The following is a 19,401-nucleotide window of genomic DNA, read 5'->3' on the forward strand; positions in this document are numbered from 1 at the left end:
TGGACTATTCTACTTTTCTGAACAGAATTGTGGGTAGTAGTCTGGAAAACGATGCCTTCAGGTACTTCTAAACCGTAGTAAATATGACTTTTCCAAAGGTCCCCGATCAACCACAAAGTAAATTGTCCATCAAATTCTGGCATTCATTTAAATTTAACGATAAAATAGACTATATAATATTGAATCTATGTAATTCTAGTTTTTAGGTTCTGGTATTCGAGATGCATCTCCGTCATATTTTCATGGGGGTTCAGGTCACGACTTTTCCCACACACATTGTGAACGTACCAGAGGAAAATGGCGGCGCCCTGCAGGAGGGTGGTGAGTCGTCCTGTCATACAGTTTCTGTCCTCTTTTTCCCGGACAGCGGTCGGGAAAACGGGATTTCGTCAGTTTTCCAGCAGTTCTGCTTGCCGTGTGACTTTACAGACCCAAGATGTTATGGAAAGAGCGACTTCTCCGTATAGTTTAGTGGCAGCGGTGTGTCTGCAGAGGCTGCCGGTTATATCAGCGGACTACAAACCTATAGAGCAGCAGTTCAGGGACATGATGCTCCAGGTGAGTTGGGCTGAAATAAGTTCACCAGAGAGAGAAAAAAACATACTGTTAGATACCGACAGGTGATCATGTGTAATAAACCACTCCGATCTGTGACCACTGTAGTAGAGGTTTTCAGATGCTTTTAAGTGAATACATATGGAAGTAGGATTTTCTATGCAGGAATTTTACTCCTGCATAGAAAATCCTACTTCCATATGTATTCACAGCGAAATGTGTCTTGGGATTTAAGTAAAAGTACTCCTTAGTACCTCTGACTTAAGTATTACTATACATAGCATCACTTCAAGGGGTGTAAACATTAAGACAGGGGCACTAGATACATCTGAAGACTGATCACACGGATAATGGGAAAGGAAAGATGAAAAACAGATCTGTCCTTGAACATTAAAATATAACAGTAAGCTCTATTTTATACTCTTGATACCTGATTCATTGTGTAAAATCTTTATTTTATATCTGAACCTGTCAAGTACAAGTACTGTCCTTACATCTCAAAGTATTTGAGCAGAAGTATAAAACACATGCCTACAAACCAGTTTACTAAGTAGGCTACAGAGACAGGTTCTATTAACTAAGTGTGACAAGTCATTAAAAATGTAGGAAACAGCAGCTGTAATCCTAAAGTTCTCTGTAACACTCATTGATGTAACAGCTGGTTTGTTGTAATTGTCATCCATTACATTGTTCGCAAATAGTGAAATCAGCTGTATTAATTTGTGTTGTAAGCTGTTATTAAGTAACAGATGATATGGGGTAAATGAAAACAATGATGCCAGTAACATCAGATGAAATCCTAAAAGGTGTGATGGAGAGCTGCTACCGCTTTGTTTCAGATGGAACTGGAGAAGAGTGTCCTGTCAGACCACGAGCTGCGGCTACTGGAGGACGCTGAGAGACTGAGACGCAAACTGGCAGACGACTACGACTCGGATGAAGAGGGTAGCCACGATGACCAGGAAATCGTGTTGGCGCAGGACCTGGAGGACTCCTGGGAACAGAAACTGAAGACCTTCCAGCCAGCGCCAAGGGTCAGAGGTCAGTATGAGGATGGACTAAAGGTTTCACTAGTAAGGGAGCACAAATATACAGCACATGGTGAAATTGGTACAGCTTGGTGCTCTAATTATATCCTTACATTATTATTCAGCTTTTTGTCTTGTTCCCATCAGTAACAGAGGAAAACAGGATGCAAAAGAACATCAGATCACTGTGTGGCAGCACAGACTGTCAGTTTCGCTCTCATGTTTCAGTTTTGAGGAATGCAATTTCTGTCTGGAGGCATCTCATATGCCTGGGTTGAAGTTAAATTACCAGGGAGGAGAGATACTTGTATCACTTTCACTGCAGGATCCTGATGTTTTCTTTGACATCCAGGCAATCTGTCTGCTTCAGCACTCCAAATTAGCATTTTATTTCCTGTCACATGCTTCAAAGGGTTCTGTGAATTTTGTTCGTGCAGAGACATAATTGTTCCTGAAGCAGCCTGACTGTTCTGTCTGTCATTCAGATGATTTAGATAAGAACCTGAACTCTGTGGAGCGCTGCTTGGCTGACTCGCTGGTTCTTCTGGCCGAGCAGCAGGTCGGTGGTGAGAAGATCTGGCTGCTGCCTCAGACTCAGTGGCAGGAAGGAGAAACGCTGCGGCAGACGGCGGAGAGAGCCCTTGCCTCCCTTCCAGGTGACGTAGCAATTAGTTTAGATTTGAAATGAAATTAGAGGAAAATAGGATGAGGCGTCAGGTTTCCAGGCTGTTTTTCCCAAACTGGAGTCAGCAAGAGACCTTCGTTATTTCAAGAAACATTAGTTTATATTACATATTTAAAGGCTCTATGTGAAAGAGCCTTTAAATATCATATTTTTCATATTTTCATATTTTGCTGAAGTTTCATTTCTGGGAAACATTTTTAGCTGATTTCTTTTGATTATAGAAATCATGGTTATTTCCCCCAAAAGATGGATTTCTGAACTCTTCCTAAGTTTTAAATTGATATGAACTTGTTTTACTATTGCAGTATTCAATTCCTAGAAGCACTCTTTTTTATTTTAACAGGTTGACATTTTTTCCAATATAAATACTCTGAATGTCATTATTTCTATTTGGATTTTAGGAGAAATGCCATTTACCAATCTACAGCAAACATATATGTTAACTTTACTCCTAAATATGCAAACAAGTTGTAAAACTGGTGGTTTCTTAATTCTTTACAACTTGAATTAAGAAAAATAAACATCTTCGGTATTTTTATGTTCTATTATATTTATCTTTGATATCAAAAATTGTAACATGACAGGTTAAAAAGGTCCAATAAAATGGTCCTCTCAATACATCAGAGTGAGAAACTGGCTTTTTTTGAAAATACTATTGACTGGGGAAATAAGTATTTAACATTCTTCATTTGGCTAAAATAATTTGTTTAAAAATACTTATCCATTGTCACCTATGTGCAGACTTGAGGATGGTATTGATCCTCTCATGTAAATCTTGGCCTATTTCTCAAACTGCCAATCTTTCAGAAACCCAATCATCTGATCATACCTAAACTTGGATTCCACTGCATTAATTGATTTTAACCCACAGGAAGGAAGATAAAGCCCCTTAAAACCACTTGTTTTGTGTTCATTTGCATATGTCTGGAGTTACATATTGTTGAAATCATATTCTCCAGTTGTAAGAGAACATACTGTTTGGTGAGGACCCTAAGAAAAGATTGAATTTAATTTTTTCTAGTGGATATGAAATTAAAAATTACCTTTCCTTTTAAAATCACGATTCAATCACAGTATGTGTCAATGTGATTGCAGTATTTATGAGCTTTGGAAATAATTATTGCACCACTGTGATGAAATTGTGAAAAATCTGCACTGAAAATGTGACTAGAATAAATGTGACCTATAAATCTATCAGGCTTTCCAAATGAGAGTCAAAAGATAGTGAGACGCTCATGAAATGTTTGCTTTACGTATTAATAAAGAAATAAGCTGTATTTAAATGAATGACCATTAAAAATCCATTTTTCCCCATAACAAGAAACATATTCAAGAATAGATGAAAAAGTCATCAGATAGAAAATTATGGACGTCTAATAAAAATTGATATATGTCAGAAATGAGACGGTGTAATTATCCTTCACATGACACATATTTCACTCAGACTTTTGTCTGTTCATAAAGTTAAATCAAGCACTGAAACATTTAAATAAAACGTCACTCACAGAGTATGTTAAAGCGTTTCACAACATTGCTCATGAACTCTTAATATTCCAGCCCCATCAATTACTCTCCATTAAGGCTTTCTGTTCCACATTAACATGTGCCAGTTGGTTCTATTTTAAGCGTCTTACAGTAGCTGGAGTTGATCCATTTTTAATATAGCCGGACGCTGCAGAAATTCCCTAACGCGACTGTGTGTGTCTGCGTGTGTGCTTTTATCCGTATATTGAGCCAACTGAGACTATGTGATTTAGATGACATGAGATTAGATTAAAACTTAATGGAGATAATTGTGTTGTTGCCGCAGCAGAGGATGAGAAACTGCATTAGGATAATTTAAGACTCAATTATACCAGTCAAACAATGATAATTCGGGATAATAACGTATAAATACAATGGATACAGCTGCAGCAGGATAACATCAGACACATAACAGCTGCATTTGACCATGCGGTGATGTTTACCCACAGATGCTTTTCCTCCCACAGCAGCTGGTTTTAAGGCGACTTTCCTTGGCAATGCCCCCTGCGGTGTGTACAAGTACAAACTGCCCAAAGCTGCTCGGACGGAGAACTCAGTCGGGACGAAGGTGTTCTTCTTCAAAGCCATTCTGTCAGACAGCAGTCCGTCCACAGCTCCAAACAAGTCTATCATGTGGCTGAAGAAAAGTGAACTGGAGCGCTACCTGAAACCAGCGTACTTCATGAAGGTCAACCGCTTCATCCTCAACCTGTGAAGACACAACCGGAACATTGATTCATAGAAGAATATTTATGAGACCCAGAAAATCATCATTCTGTCTATTGTCATGTATTATAAATTGTAATTTTCATTCAGTTTTTGAACATTTCGTTACACAAATAAATTGTTTTTCAACTCATATTGTTTCCATCCTAAGTATTAATTGGGTCAAATTTTCAGCTCTGTCCTTTGCACCTTTTAAGTCCAGATCGTGCTCACTGCTCTTGCACAGCATCAGCATTTATTTATTATTTATAGCACTGTTTGAACCCCTTAAACACTTCTCACAACGATGCTCTTAAACAGACAGTGCTCTGTACGTATGATATTCACAGATATAGGACAAATACTCACCTGTGGGAGTGTCTTAGTGATTCTCTGTTGTGTGTAGCACATATTTTATTCTACATTTCATTATATTCCACATACTAGTGAAGGAAAAAAAAACATGATGATGTACCACAACAAGTAACCTAGAGGCCTAGAGCTATATTTGTGATAACTTCAGTCTTTCCTAAGTGGTTTATCACCATTTAATATTTTGTACTCTGGGTTGTTCTGTGAAATTCAGGTTCTATTATAGTTTAGTTTTTTTTTTATTATTATTATTTACTGATCATATAGATGTTCACAAAAGCTCAGTAAATTCAAAGGTTACACTGGTACAGAGAAATGTGAACCAAAGGTTGATGTTCTCAACAATATATCATGAACCCAATGCAAAAACAAGCATCTACAACCACTGCAATTTGTCAAACTGTATGTTTTTTGGTGATTCAGTGTTCCAGAACACAACAGAGCCTCAGAATATCCAAATGGGTCACATCTAATGCCAATGAAAAGGAGAGAAAATGCATTTTACCTGAATTATTTAAATGCATTGATAGGATTAGTGGTTAAAAAGCTAAACATTGTAGATCAGTTGATGCTTTTGGTCACAGACAGCTGTTTAAGTCTTTAACAAAATGTAAAAAGTCATGTAAATATTTTAATTAAGATTTAAATTTGCTCTTTTTGAGTACTCACAGTTTAACCAGGGCAGTAAAGCTGCAAAGTCGTAAAACCATATATTGAATACTACGCAGAAACATATAGCAATAGGACAGTATTAAAAGGCATTGTCTGATGACACCCACGCTTCATCAGTTCTATTCAGTATTTATTATATAGCCCAGTATCATAGGACAGATGGGCTCAAAGGGCTTTGCAGTTTGTACAATATACTGCACCTCTGTCCTTGGACCCTTGGTTTGAGTGAAGAAAAACTCCCCCAATAAACTCCTTTACCAGGGAAAAAATAGTAGGAACCTCATGATGAGCCTCAGGAGCGAGGTCCATGTCAGTGCATTTTGATTTTTAAATATCTGACAAATCCGAAGAAAATTTATTCACCCGTTGTCATAACCAGCATTTCAACATGAAGTAATCGTATTGTATTTAAGCACAGTAAATGTATTTGCTGGTTTTTACATTCATTCTGTAACTTAAGGTGATTACTTACATTCCAACAATGCACATAATTAGTTATTATCATAATTTTCTTCACAAAATCTTGCAGTATGTGTTCATGTCTTCTGTCTTCAAGAGATATGAGACACTAGTACACACACACACGAGCCTGTGCATGTAGGATGGGCAGACCATTGTCTATTTAAGATCACTGTTGTAGAAAATGTTTCTTTTACTCTTGACAAAGTTCTAGCTGGAGGCCAAAACATCAGTGTGATGATAAGAGCATGAGCTTTCGTTTAAGAATGAAGTGAATGTCCCAGTGCACCCGTATCAGCGAGAGTTGTGAATATTAGCTACGTCTTCTACCGAAAAACAGATTTAAATTTGAGAAAGGGTAATAAGCAAGAGTTTTGTTTGTTACAACTTGAGCAGATAATGAGTACACAAACAGGCGAGCTCTGCGGAGTATAGCGCAGCTTGCTGTTTTGAGTGCACACTAGAAGATGAACTGTGTGGGCTTGGGAGGCCTTTTGGAAGTAAACTGTTGACCCTCAGCAGGCAGGTCCTCACAGAGCTCCAGTAGGTGGCAGTGTTTGCACATCAGCCACAGAGGAGGACTGTGATAAGCTGTGTAATTATGGCTGTGTGCTGACCTCAGAGCGGCACTGCAGAGAGAGCTTTTCTGATCAACTTGGCTTCCTTTTATTCATACTGAAAATATCCATCATGCCAGGATAATGTTCCATCGGAATAGCTATGATAATTCTTGGTAGGTAAGAGCATTGTGATGTTCCCGACCCATTTTCTGCCTGAGATCAGCCTGTTATTTCTGTTCATGTCTGCAGAGACAAAGAGTTATTAATGTTGTAGAATTTCCCATCTTTATACTTCAGGCTTTGTTGAAAGGCTGCAGTCTGTGCTGTTTGTGAGATTGGCTGAGTGCAGCGCAGCCCTCCTCTTTCAGTTGGATGTGAAGGTCAGGGTGAGCTGATGAAGGCCATTTCAGCCTGTTTGGTTTGCACACAAAACCAGGGCTCACTGTTCTCTTGGCCGACACTGGCTGCCTGACACCCTGGGTCCTGTTCTGGTACCTGATGTTAAATTCGAGGCAGTTACACATACAAAAAGAGCAACATTCACAGCTTTCATCTCCATGGGAAGTCTGATGAAAGCATCTTTACTAGTTGGTAGAGAAAGGGCCTTAGAGAAATTGACTTTGGATCCAGTAGGTTGTGAAAACCAAGTCACTCTACTCTTGCCTGGAAAACAAATTGTTCTGTAAAGGCATTCGTCCACACTAATAAAAAAGCATTTGGAAACATTTTTTTCTTTGCATTTGTTATTTCCTTGGGGAAATAATAACATCAATAAGTGTTTGGTTTTCATAACAGACCTCACAGTTTTTTAAGAAATATATATTGTCCTCTACCACCCACAGTTCCAATGGCCAGAAGAATTGTCTTGTTTCAGTGAAGATGTATTATTTGAAAAACAGAAAGAAACAAACACTGAAAGTTTCAAACCATCTACTATTATAATTATATAAGTTGTATGATGGTATATGAGGGAATGCCAATTTGTTACTGTAGTATTAGTTGTATTACATTAACATATATATAAGGTTGAAATCATATTGACATAATTTTACATACATTTTCATAGATCATAATCAATGCAGAAATGGTTGAAACTTGATACTTTATTCCATAAAGCACATCTAAGACGTAATCAGTAAGAGCTGATGTCAACAGGGTTATTTTCTCAGACGTGACAAAGCTCTTCTCGATACTTTGAAGATATCATCCAGCTGTTCACAGCATTCAAAATAACACGAGTTCCAAATACTTATCTATTTGGTGCAATTATCTTTCAAAATTCGAGTCCTCATCTCTGGAGTGCCTTTTTTGTTGCTAACTCCCTGTGAGCCGATGAAGTGGAAAGACAAATTGCAAAAACATATTAGCATTATTTTTTTTTTCAACAATACCATACTCAAACCAAATAGCAGATGTCGTACAGGTAGTTTCAACACCTTCTTCAATAAACACAATAACATACTGTATATCGACTTAAAGTGTGTTCTACTACACAGCTGAGCAGGACATTAAACGTTAAGTGAAGCACTAAACCCCTTCATGATCTTCTTGGAGTTCTCAGTTGAAAATGGATGTAGAGGAATGTTTTTCAGGAATCTCACAGTGTGCATTAAAGGTGCAATGTGTAATATTTGTACATGCTTGTGATGTTTGTGTTGTCCTTTGGCATTGGCTAAGTTAATGGTAACTAGTGTCATACAGTGTTGTTGTTACAGAAGAGGCTTATTCACACAGTTAAAGTAAAAAAAAAGTGTTTTAAACTTTCTTCATAATATGTTCCATATTGCACTTTCAAATCCATAATTGCATGACAGATCAGTATTCAAAAGACTGCTTTGTTTTTCAATGCTGAGAACCATTGTGCAAGGTTTTCAAAGTATGGAAGTAAAATCTTGCCATCAGCTATTAAATAGTTGTATTTCACAAGAATTGTTTTTTAATGTATTTGTAATAACAGGCGGTGCAGTGGTTAGCACTCGTGCCTCACAGCAAGAAGGTCTTGGGTTCGATTCCAACACCAGTCAATAGGGGTCAGCGCGGGTTCTCTCCAGGTACTCCGGCTTCCTCCCATCATCCAAAGACATGCACTAATAGGTTAATCGGTTAATCTAATCTAATCTAATCTAATCTAATCTAATCTAATCTAATCTAATCTAATCTAATCTATGTCAGCCCTGTGATGAGCTGGCGACTTGTCCAGGGTGAACCCCGGACATGTAGTTGGGATAGGCTCCAAGCGACGCCTGTGACCCTAGTGAGGATAAAGCGGGTTCAGAAAATGAATGAATGAATGTTTTTTAATTGTTGTATTTTGTAATTTGAATTTTTTTTTGTAGTTGAATATTTTTTTGAATAGTTGAATTTCAATTTTTTTTTACTCAGAGTTTCATAATCTGAATTCAACTATTAAAAAAAAACAGTTTTTTTAATTCAACCTTCTCAAATACAATGCGTTCATTCATTCCTTATCTGAACCTACTTTATCCTCACTACGGTTGCGGGGGTCGCTGGAGCCTATCCCAGCTACGTGAAGGCAGGGTACACCCTTTACATGTCGCCAGTTCATTGCAAGGCTGACATATAGAGACAAACAACCAGTCACTCTCACATTCACACCTATGGGCAATTTTAGATTAACCTATCAGTGCATGTCTTTGGATGGTGGAGGGAACCCGGAGAAAACCCACACAGACACAGGGAGAACATGCAAACTCCACACAGAAAGGTGTTGGAATCAAATCCAGGACCTTCTTGCTGTGAGGCACAAGTACTACCTACTACACCACCTTGTCACACATCACAAAAAAAAAAAAAATGCAATACACATCAAATTAAACTCTGTCCATTTCATAACAGTATTATACGTCAACCTGATCATACTATAACATATTTTAACTAAAACATTTGTCATATTTTCTTAACATTTTGGTTTTGATTGTCCTTTTAAATGTGTTATTTGATGTAATTGCCTTCAGTTCATCATTGGGGTTGTTTCATAAGTAGATTCCTGAAGTCATTTTTGCAATGCGGTGCAGTCTAATTTTGAGAAACACAGACTCTACTAATCTCAGTAGGTCTGAATGGTGGTTGTCAATGCCAAATTGTGTTTCTTCAATATGGTCCCTGAGCAAAAACACATCCTCTGTGCCAATCTCTTCCTGGACAATATGCGTCACCGCTGACACCTTGGGAGCTTGCCCTAATTGGACCTGGCAAATCACCCGTTCTGCTGCTTTCATCACCTTTATAGAAAAAAAAAAGGAATATCTGAAACCTCAAAATGTATCAGAATGCGATATGTGATATGATGATTTCATATGAGCTTTTAGATCGGTACTTTTCACTGTTTGTATCAAAACATAATCTGTAGGAGTAAAGTAGTTAATGCATTTAACAAATAGGCAACATGAACAATACCGTTGCAATGTATGAGGATGTGGCCGAGGAAGATGTAGAGACTCTCTTAAGTGAGCATACGCCATTGGACCATGAAGGTGTAGCGTGAGGGCAAACTCTGCTCTCTGCTGTACTCATTGTGGTTTTTTGCCAAGACGTGTATCCGAAGATCTGAAATTAAGTTAGCACAAAAAAACAAATTAGTAATGCTGTGTTCCAGGCAACCCATAACTCGTGTTTTTCCAACCTTCTACTGGTGAAAATGCACTGGAATGGGAGTCAAACCCGTGACTTCCTACCTGTGAGTTCGTACTAGATCGATGTACTCCCAGCACAACAATGGTGGCCCCTGTGTATGTGGTGTTTACACAAATGGTTTATTAAAACAAGTTATTGCTCTGACAATATTTATCTGCAAATGTTCTGCATAATCAGCAGCCACTCCAGCATTAGCTAGTTTTCAGTCCATTGAGTGCAAGAATAAATTAATACCAAATATGTATCCAAATATACAAATAACATAACATAAAAGGTAGAACAACTTCTCTTGCCTTATGTGCCGTTTTTCTTCCTCTGTTTCCCTCAAATAAGCACGGAACAAGCACCTTTGGCGATAGAAATGATTGTAAATGAGCATAACTTATGGTCCGCCATGCTGATTTTTTTACATCTAGCTACTACAATTCCTTGCGCTCAGCAAGCAGTTTGGCGTGACTTGCCTGGAATGTTACTAAGTCATGAGTCGTGGTTTGAAGATGTGACTTACAGGCTCAAAAAACGGCCTGGAACACAGCGTAAGACCCCTTTAAATAATAAGGAAGGAGGAGTCTAACAGAGTGTAAACATTAAAGGTGCACTGCCACACATATTTCATTATTTTTGTGGTGATGTCTGAAGTTCTACCATGGACTCTGTAACATTTTTTGTGGAAAAAATGCCTTGGTTACCAAGTTTCAAGCCATTCTAACATGGTATAGAAAGCCTGCTGGAAGACTCAGCTCAGTTTGTGCCAGTTCTCATAAACATTCAATGTGCTAATCTGCTTGAGTCTGACTGGCTAACAGCTAGCCAGTGAGAACCTGGCTTTTCAGTATGCTTTATCCTGCGCAACAAGTAAAGGAACTGAGGGAAACCGAAAGTGAAACTTGACATGCTTTGAACGTCCGACTCCCAGCTTCTATGCCTTGTATGGTGGAGCTTACACAGAATTTTCACAACTTCTAACTTACTGTATATCTGCTCCCCCTTTACGGTGCCCCAGCTTGCTGTATATGAAAAGTGTCACTGAGCTAGATGAATTCTGTGGGTGTGGTCTCACCTGGGCGAGCTCATGAATAGTAATGAGCTCAGGCATTAATACGTCACACTGACCAGCTTTTCTAGTTGACCTGATTTCTCCACTTATTTCTTTTCAGTGGCAGTAGCAGACAGAGGAGATAGCAGTTCATTTTCAAATTCACTAAATAACACAAACATGTACGGACCTAACTAATTTCAAAAAATACAAGTAAAAATGGTTTTGGCACCTTTAAGCACCTATATGAAATACTCGAATAAGTATTTCCATTTTACCAGAGTGGTATTCTAGTCTTTCCTTCAGCTCTTCCTTTACGAGGTTCTTCTCCCTCAGATCCTCAAGTAGAGCATGCACAGTTTTCTTTGCCCTTCACCCTCGGATCATGCTGTTCCTCTTCTGCTCCAGACTCTCCACTCTAGCCAGAGCTTCAATAAGTCTGGCCTTTAGAGCAGTGGGAGAAGCGGGTAAAGCATAATTGTGGTCCTAGTGGAAAGAGGGAGGAAAATATTGAGTGATATTTCTAACTCCTCACACCCACTGCTGGCTTACATGCTTCATCTCATCCTTCAATCCCACTGTTGGCACCTTGGGTTTGAGCATCTTAGTGTCAGGGATACATATTCAACAACTACAGTAGGTTTAAATAGATGCTCATGTGTATTCAAGTGTGTCTAAAATAAGTGACAGAAAGCAACTGTGATGGAGGTTTGAATCTGACCAGGGCCTTGAGGCTCTCATGTGTTTGAGAATTATTACATGCAAATACTTCCAACATTAGCCTGAGAGTCAGCCTCATGGAAATGCCGAGGCAAGTCCACTGGCAGGCTCTTTTCAGCTGTCCTCGACACTTTTGTGGTCCTTGATGGTGCTTGCTAAAATGTAAGAAACATAATACAAAATTTAAGAAAAATTTTAAACATCAGGAAGAAGGGGTGTTATGAGATTAAATAGTGACAACATTTCTTGTTTAAGTGAAAAGCTGTCTTGCAGGCACAGGGTAGAAGCCTATCAGACTGTGAGCCATCCAAACTTCTAGGTAGGAGGTAGGTAAGGTATGTCACAGTACGTACGGAGAACCCCCTGCTAGTAGCTTAACTTATTTCACAATATACAAAACAAATATTACATTGACTAGTTAACATTTCTCAATACATTAATCTCAACACAAACTATCTCCATATTTGTGGTATAAGCAGAAAAAAGTGGTAAGCTGTGTGAACACTGTGTGCCTGCCAAGCTCTGCTCTCCTAATAACATACACAATGAATGGCATTAACCAGCAGCACATTCAGAGGATAGCATTGCGGATAACTTAGCGTGCTAGCATTAGCACAGATGCTAAACTCATTAAAAACTCAACATTAGAAAACTCAAAACTCAACAGAATTCTTATAGGAGGAGTCAGATATTACAAACAACAAGTTACAGAAGTTTCGCCTCCTTTAACTCATGAATAATCATTTTAATGAACTTTTATGGGTGGAGCTCAGCTCTACACCAACTCACCTCCGGCCATATTAGAACAGGCTTTGACCGCTGCCACTCACACACATATACAAGGCTCTACACACACACAAGCAGGAGATAAGAGTGAAACTAATGGTTTTAACAAAAAAAGAGAGGTGATTTTTTATTTTTTAATTCTTGCAAAATACAACTATTCAGTTTCTGATGGCACAGGTTTACTTCCATATTAAAGTCTCTAAAGTAGCTCTGTCAAGTTTAAGAAAATAACCATCTTGACTTTAGTTCTGACTGTAAAGTTGGCCCTCTATGAAGTGTAAAACTAAAACCTCAGCTCTTGTTGCACTGATTTTGATCATTTTTTTGGTAAATTCTGTTTCTTGTGAGACAGATCCCCCAAACTTTTTTTTAAGTGCAAACCAAAATCTCTGGAGTATCCAAAGCACTTTGGAAATTCTGTTAAAAATTCTTTTCCTTAACTTTGAATCACTTCAATTATTCCAAGCAAATTTCAAGAATAAAATCCTTTGAAACCCTGTACTAGTATGCACCTAATTCTGTTGGTTTGTCCTGTAGAGGTGCTGTTCTTTTTTTGAGATCACCCGACATCTGAAAAAAAAAAAAACCAAAGAACAGAATGCAGGTAGACATAGAGTATCATGACTTCAACTCAACCAATAAGTTCCTTTTCCTGCCAGAGGCTGGACCACGTTCTACCTCTTCAACCATTTAGATAGCACATGATAGCACCAGCGTAACAAATGTCAAAGGAAAGGTCTTGGACTTTTTTGGCACTGGAAAGGGTAAAAGAGAGCTGGTAAATGCCGACGACGAGGCACATGGCTGGGAGGTGGCCTGGTTTCAACCTCGGCTGCAGCTTTTGGAAACAGTTGCACGTCGCTCAGAGGATGTTAGTGCTGCCACCGCACTGTCACAGCCACACTGGCCTGCTTCTCACCGGGGATTTCAAACTGATTTTAAAGCAGTAGCTGAATTTTTTAACCTTATTCTAGTGATTCTTTGAAGTTGAGCGCACAGAGCGAGGCGCTGCCAGGCTGTGGGGCTCGGTTCCATTGGGGTGACCTGTGCTAATAATAGAACACTCACTTATGGCACTGTCAGCCTCTATCAGGGGTAAAAGCCCTCACCAAGTGATTTGTCTCCTTATCAGTAACACCATGGATGCAACACATGTTCATATCACCCTGTGTTTGTGCATAATGGAGCTTCAGCATGCATAATTAGTGTTTTGATGCTTTATAGATGTTTTTTTTTTTTTACTAGTGTCTTAGACATCTGGCTGTTATGTATATTACATGTACTACTTTAATATATGTTCTAACATTTTTAAACTGACTATTCATATGAAAATACAGAGATGAAGCCTGCAATTATGTAAATTCACCTTGTCAGCAGCGTGACAAGGCAGTGAAAATGGGCTCAGAGCACCTAGTCAGATTTTTCCACTTTGACCCATCAGTGTCATCTGTAGTTATACACAAAGCCAACTTCAGAAGACAGCAACCATCTGTAGAAAACAGGGCAGCTCTGTTTGGAGTCAGCCTGACTTAGTGAGAATAAAGGGCTGCTCCACATCTCTAGTTACATAAAAAAAAAAAAAAAACAGCACCCCCTTCCCGAATGTGTTTACACACAGCAGCTTTACGCATCTTTTTTATTTCATGCAAATCTGTGAGTGGGACATAAGCAGACCAGTCATTCACAGCAGCTTACCAAAAACATTAAAGAAGATTATTAAGGCTCTTTATGTAACCCACAATAAAGCTCAGAAACATGCAGGTAAAAGAGTATGGTGCAGAGCCGAGACTTTTGGATCCTGCCCAAGCCAGACCACCTTAAGCGTCTTAACCACCACCCTCCACCGTTCAGCTATCCCAGCATGCTGTGCTACCAGCGCGGCACTATATTTCTTACCCTTAATCATACAGTGACAGTCAGCTTAGCATTCCCACCCTCAGCCCCATCCTGCTTTGCCTCCACACAGGTCTGCACACTAAAGCAGACATCTGCTGTGGGAGTTCTTTTTTTTATTAACCATCCCTTCAAGTGCTTTTGCTTATCTGTGTTCCTATTACCCAGGAACCTAATAATACCACCACATCACAGCCACAGCTACACACCGAAGCCATCAGACTGCAAATAATCCTTTTTTTTCCTTTTACAAACAAGCACAATATTGTAGAGTCTACAAAAATGTGCTTGTATCAAACAAAAAAATCTACCAGTAGGGGAATAAAAGTGAACTGATAAGATATCCTAAAGCTAGTGCTACACTGCAAAACAATGTCTGACTCTAAAACAACAAAAAGATACATGTAAGCAGTGGAAATTCTGAGGTAGCATGAAAATACTTTTATTTGAATACAAATAAAATTAAGCCACTTCATGAGGTGATATCAAGGTCTCAAATTCTCATTTTTTCCTGTACTATTTAAGACCACTGTTTACAAAAGCTGTAATGAAAGGGAATGAGCAGGAAAAAAGAAAAAGAGAACATCTTGTATTGTTATTTATCTGTCATATTTTCAGCTATTTGGCTTCATCACATCTGTATGAACATGACTTGGACAGATTTGATTGATTGTGGTCTGGTAATAAACTGTGTCCAACCTCTCATCACATTTTCATTAGACGACAGTTTTTCTTTTACCATTTTGATAGATTCATCTACAGTAATAGTGCCTTTTCCACCTCCACTCATTTCAAATTAGTGAAAAAAGCAAGGACAAAAACACAATAGCTAACACATATTGCACAAAATGATGCTTTTGTGGATCGTGCGGAGCTCAATAAGTCATTTTTCAGAAAGAGACTCTGAAAATAAGCTTCAACAACCTTCAGTTTCCTACTTGACAGTGAACTGACTCCAGCAATCTCAGAATCCAGTGCCTCTGCCCCAGTAGCCAGTTTAACAACTTTACAAGACAGCATTCTAGCCGCAAGAGCAGTCTCTGTAACTGCGGCAGTGTTCAGAGAAAATGCAACAAATGCAGCACCTGCTGAGTTTCTGAGGGTTTTCTAACAGCCGTGATGGCAGAGTGGAGGAGGAGGAGGAAAGAGGAGGAGGAGGAGGAGGAGGTGGGAGGAGGTGTTGTTCGATGTGATGGCCTGAATCTGTGACTGAGTGGGGAGGTTATATGAGCTATCTGAACCCATAGTCTACCATCCATCACAACAGAGAGGTACCAAACAGGTGTAGGCATACAGAGACAAAGAGGAAAAAAGGGCTTGTTTGGTGACCCGTTGCTCTCACTAAAGCCTGTGTTGTGGCAGAGATGTGATTTCTGTCACTCTGCTGGCTGAGTAAACATCTTAATCTTCAATCACAAGCACAGAAGAAAAGAAGAGTTCATTCTGTCGGATGTACAAACTTCAGTCTGAGTACAGAGTTAAGTGCATGTGAAATATCTATTTACTTTACAAATTGTTCTGTGAATTGTTTATTTCTTTCTTTCTTTCACACGAAATTCCTTTTTGCTACTCATATTATTACAGATGTAGAGATAATTACAACAAATCTGTTCTAGGAAACAAAAGTGAAGGAGTAAAGTAACAGGTTAAATAGAAGGAATAGTATATTTAAAAATAGTTTAAAAATCAGAATCTGTAGATGACACAGAAGACTCCTGAGGAACATAAATGATGTTTCATCTGTTTTGTTGGATTGCAACTCATTTCCAGACAAACTTAAACCCTCAGCACTAAAACGCAAACAGCCAGGCATTACCTAATGGATGAATTTCTCTCATTTCAAAACACTGTCAGCAAACAAAATGCTAATGAGCAAAATCTGCTCTCACTTCTGTACGTGTAGTCTGAAAATTCATGTTCAAGCCTTGAAAAACTCATTTCGGAGAACTTAATTAAGATGTAACCGTAACACTATATGCAACAAAAATGTACTACTTTTGAGGTGATGATTTAATTAAACAGCCAACACAATGTAATACTAAAATTCTGTTGAATTTGGGTCGTTATGGCTATTTTTGTTGTTGTTTTTTTTTTTTAGCACCACTTCATGTCTCTAGCAGAATAAATTAGTTTTGCTCAATTGCTGTGGTGATTTGGCAACAATGATAATAAATGTTTTCAAATCAACATGCATAACCTCTGAACCACTGAGCACTTCACCACAGATTTCATTTCCTCAGTTTCCAACAGACTGCAAATATTTTAGCACATCTACACAAATGAGTTAGTACAATTGTCTGTAATTTACACAATTACCAACTAAATATATCTTGCTGATCAAAGCTAATAATTTTGCTTCTAAGTTGAATAGAAGTACTCTCTAAAACATGTGTTAATTCTTCAGTTGGATACATTATCATGTGCAGTATATTTTTTTAACTGTCAAAATCTGTGAGGAATATGATCATCGTTACAGTAATGTAGATTTGTTTCCAATAAATAGATAATTTGTTCTACAAGTAAAACTTCAATTTCACTCAGAAATGGGAAGTTTCTCACATCAATCAATCGATCGATCGATCGATCAATCAATCAATCAATCAATCAATCAGATATTCTGTTAAGTTATCTGACAGGTTATATTGGTTATATTTATATCATATTTAACCCTGTAAAACCTGAACTGTTAAATCACTGACAGAAAATTCCAGTTCTTTGAAACTGGAGCCTTTATTGGTCCTTCTGAACAATCAAAAAATGTTTTTTCAAATATCAATTTCCACGTATGAGTTTCAATTTTGTATCATATTTGATACATCAGGTCTAAATGCTCAAATATTATTACTTTTGAACAAACAAAAACATTATGTAACACAAACATGCCTAATCAATTGGTAATTCCTTTTCAAAATTGCCAAAGTTCTGCCTCCTTCCTCATTAATGACAATCTTGTAGTGTCACTGGAAAGGCCTCTGGTGAATGAATTCCTCCCCCCGGTGGATTATCTGTGTATTGCATGTATCTAATTGTATACATCAGGTTTTTCAAGAAAAAAAGTGTCACACTGATCATGTAGAGGGCTTCAAAACTCATGTATCAAATATGATATATTTTGTGTTATAGGGTTAACATACTTATAATGCTTATGGTTCATCATCATGGAGGAACTTGGCCAAGGAAAGGGGCAACAGGCAGCTTGAGGATCTGTGTTGGTGTAGTGAGGGGAATACAGCTGATTAGGAAAAAAAATCAAAAGACTGCAAAGACTAAGAGCTGTCGCAAATGAAATATGGGCCCCAGTTGTGGACTATTTAAAAAAAAAAAAAAAACCATGGCCTTAAAATGGTAGAGGCAGTTTTTGAGAGCAGCCTAACACAGACTGTGCTACAGTGCCTTCAATTATACAAACATTCTACAGGGAAAACAGGCATGTACGCAGTCAATACTGGAATTATTTATGTACAGTACAAATGCTAGTGATGCAATAGAATTAAATGAGCTATTTGTAATAATTCCACTGTAATATCTTCAAAATGGACTTTAATTTATTTACATTTTAATAAGAAAGTGGAAAAAATGGAATCAAATTTTAATAGCAGGAGATTTACTCCTTTCAGTCCAGCGCAGCGTCATATGTAACCCATGACTAAACCACTGTGATAGCATCACTTTCATCATCTTTGAAAACACAACATACTCAGCTTTTAAAGTTTCATAAATTATTCCTCCTTGAAGGTTATTTTTAAATGCCTCCATGTTCATGCTTCTTCTTTACTGAATGAACTGAGGATCTGTGGTGGGGCAGTGAGGGTATACAGCAGATTAGAGGAAAAATATTATTTTTACACCCTCCATCCCTTCCACCCCCGTATCATAATAACCTTTTACCGAACTTTTAGATTTGTTATTTATTTATTAATGTACATGCTTGCAGTATTTGCATAGTAATGCACATCATAGTTTTTAATGTACTAAAGTGTTTATACTAGTTTTCATACAAGAGACAATGCAGTTTGGTTGTATGGATGACATGTTATGACAAAGTATTCTATTCTATTTGATTCGATTCATTCATTCATGTGTGTCTCAGTAAATGGTAACTGTTTCATTGCAAAGTGTGAAACCTCATTAGGACAACGAGGCTTACACTGTTGGGGGCTGACAGCGACGGTATATCCCCAAAATTCCCCCAATCCTCTGCTATATATAAATCTGTCCACAATAATTGTTAGACAATCAATATGAACTTGATTTTAGCTACATTGACCTAATAGTGGCAGAATAATGGTCAGAGAACCATTTTTTCCCCACAAAACTCCACCTAGTGAATTAAAATGACACCATATGAACTTTGGATGGTAGCAAAAAAAATGGACATTTGTAAAATGATCAATAAGAACCAAATTTTATCTCAATCGGCCTATTATTGATTGATTTATGTCAAAAAGCTGATTTTCAACTGAAGCGCCCCCATTTGGATGACTTATAATATTCATAGAGAAGCTGAAATCAATAGGGTGTGTCCACTAGGGGTCCACTACGTTGGTTATCAGGGGATAAGAAATCCAACCAAATCTGTCCTAGTTATCGCATTCACAACAAGGCTATCCGGCGGTGGATCCAGCAGTGGTGGCATTCGGGGTAAAACCATTATATCACCGAAACTCAGTTTTGGGGATATAATTAGCGGTCTCTGTTAAAGGAGCAAACTTTGCACCTACTACCAACAGAGTAAAAAACAGAACACAGTTG

The 19,401-nt window shown here is 38.2% G+C and overlaps 1 protein-coding gene across 3 annotated transcripts; it reads left to right on the forward strand.

Moving 5' to 3' along the window:
• Positions 1-275: 275 nt before the first annotated feature.
• mrpl46 (mitochondrial ribosomal protein L46) lies at positions 276-4,651 on the forward strand. 3 transcript variants are annotated; one of them, XM_030130879.1, is made up of 4 exons: positions 276-558; positions 1,395-1,596; positions 2,069-2,239; positions 4,242-4,651. In XM_030130879.1, exons 1-4 carry the CDS (start codon positions 298-300, stop codon positions 4,505-4,507), a joined length of 900 nt encoding a protein of 299 aa, XP_029986739.1. In that variant the 5' UTR covers positions 276-297; the 3' UTR covers positions 4,508-4,651. The 3 variants fall into 3 exon arrangements, with proteins under 3 accessions (XP_029986739.1, XP_029986740.1, XP_029986741.1); XM_030130880.1 differs by having other exon boundaries at positions 277-558; positions 4,260-4,651; XM_030130881.1 differs by having other exon boundaries at positions 277-558; positions 4,263-4,651.
• Positions 4,652-19,401: the final 14,750 nt, after the last annotated feature.

This window comes from Sphaeramia orbicularis, chromosome 3 (assembly GCF_902148855.1).
Source record: "Sphaeramia orbicularis chromosome 3, fSphaOr1.1, whole genome shotgun sequence".
Lineage (NCBI taxonomy): Eukaryota > Metazoa > Chordata > Actinopteri > Kurtiformes > Apogonidae > Sphaeramia > Sphaeramia orbicularis.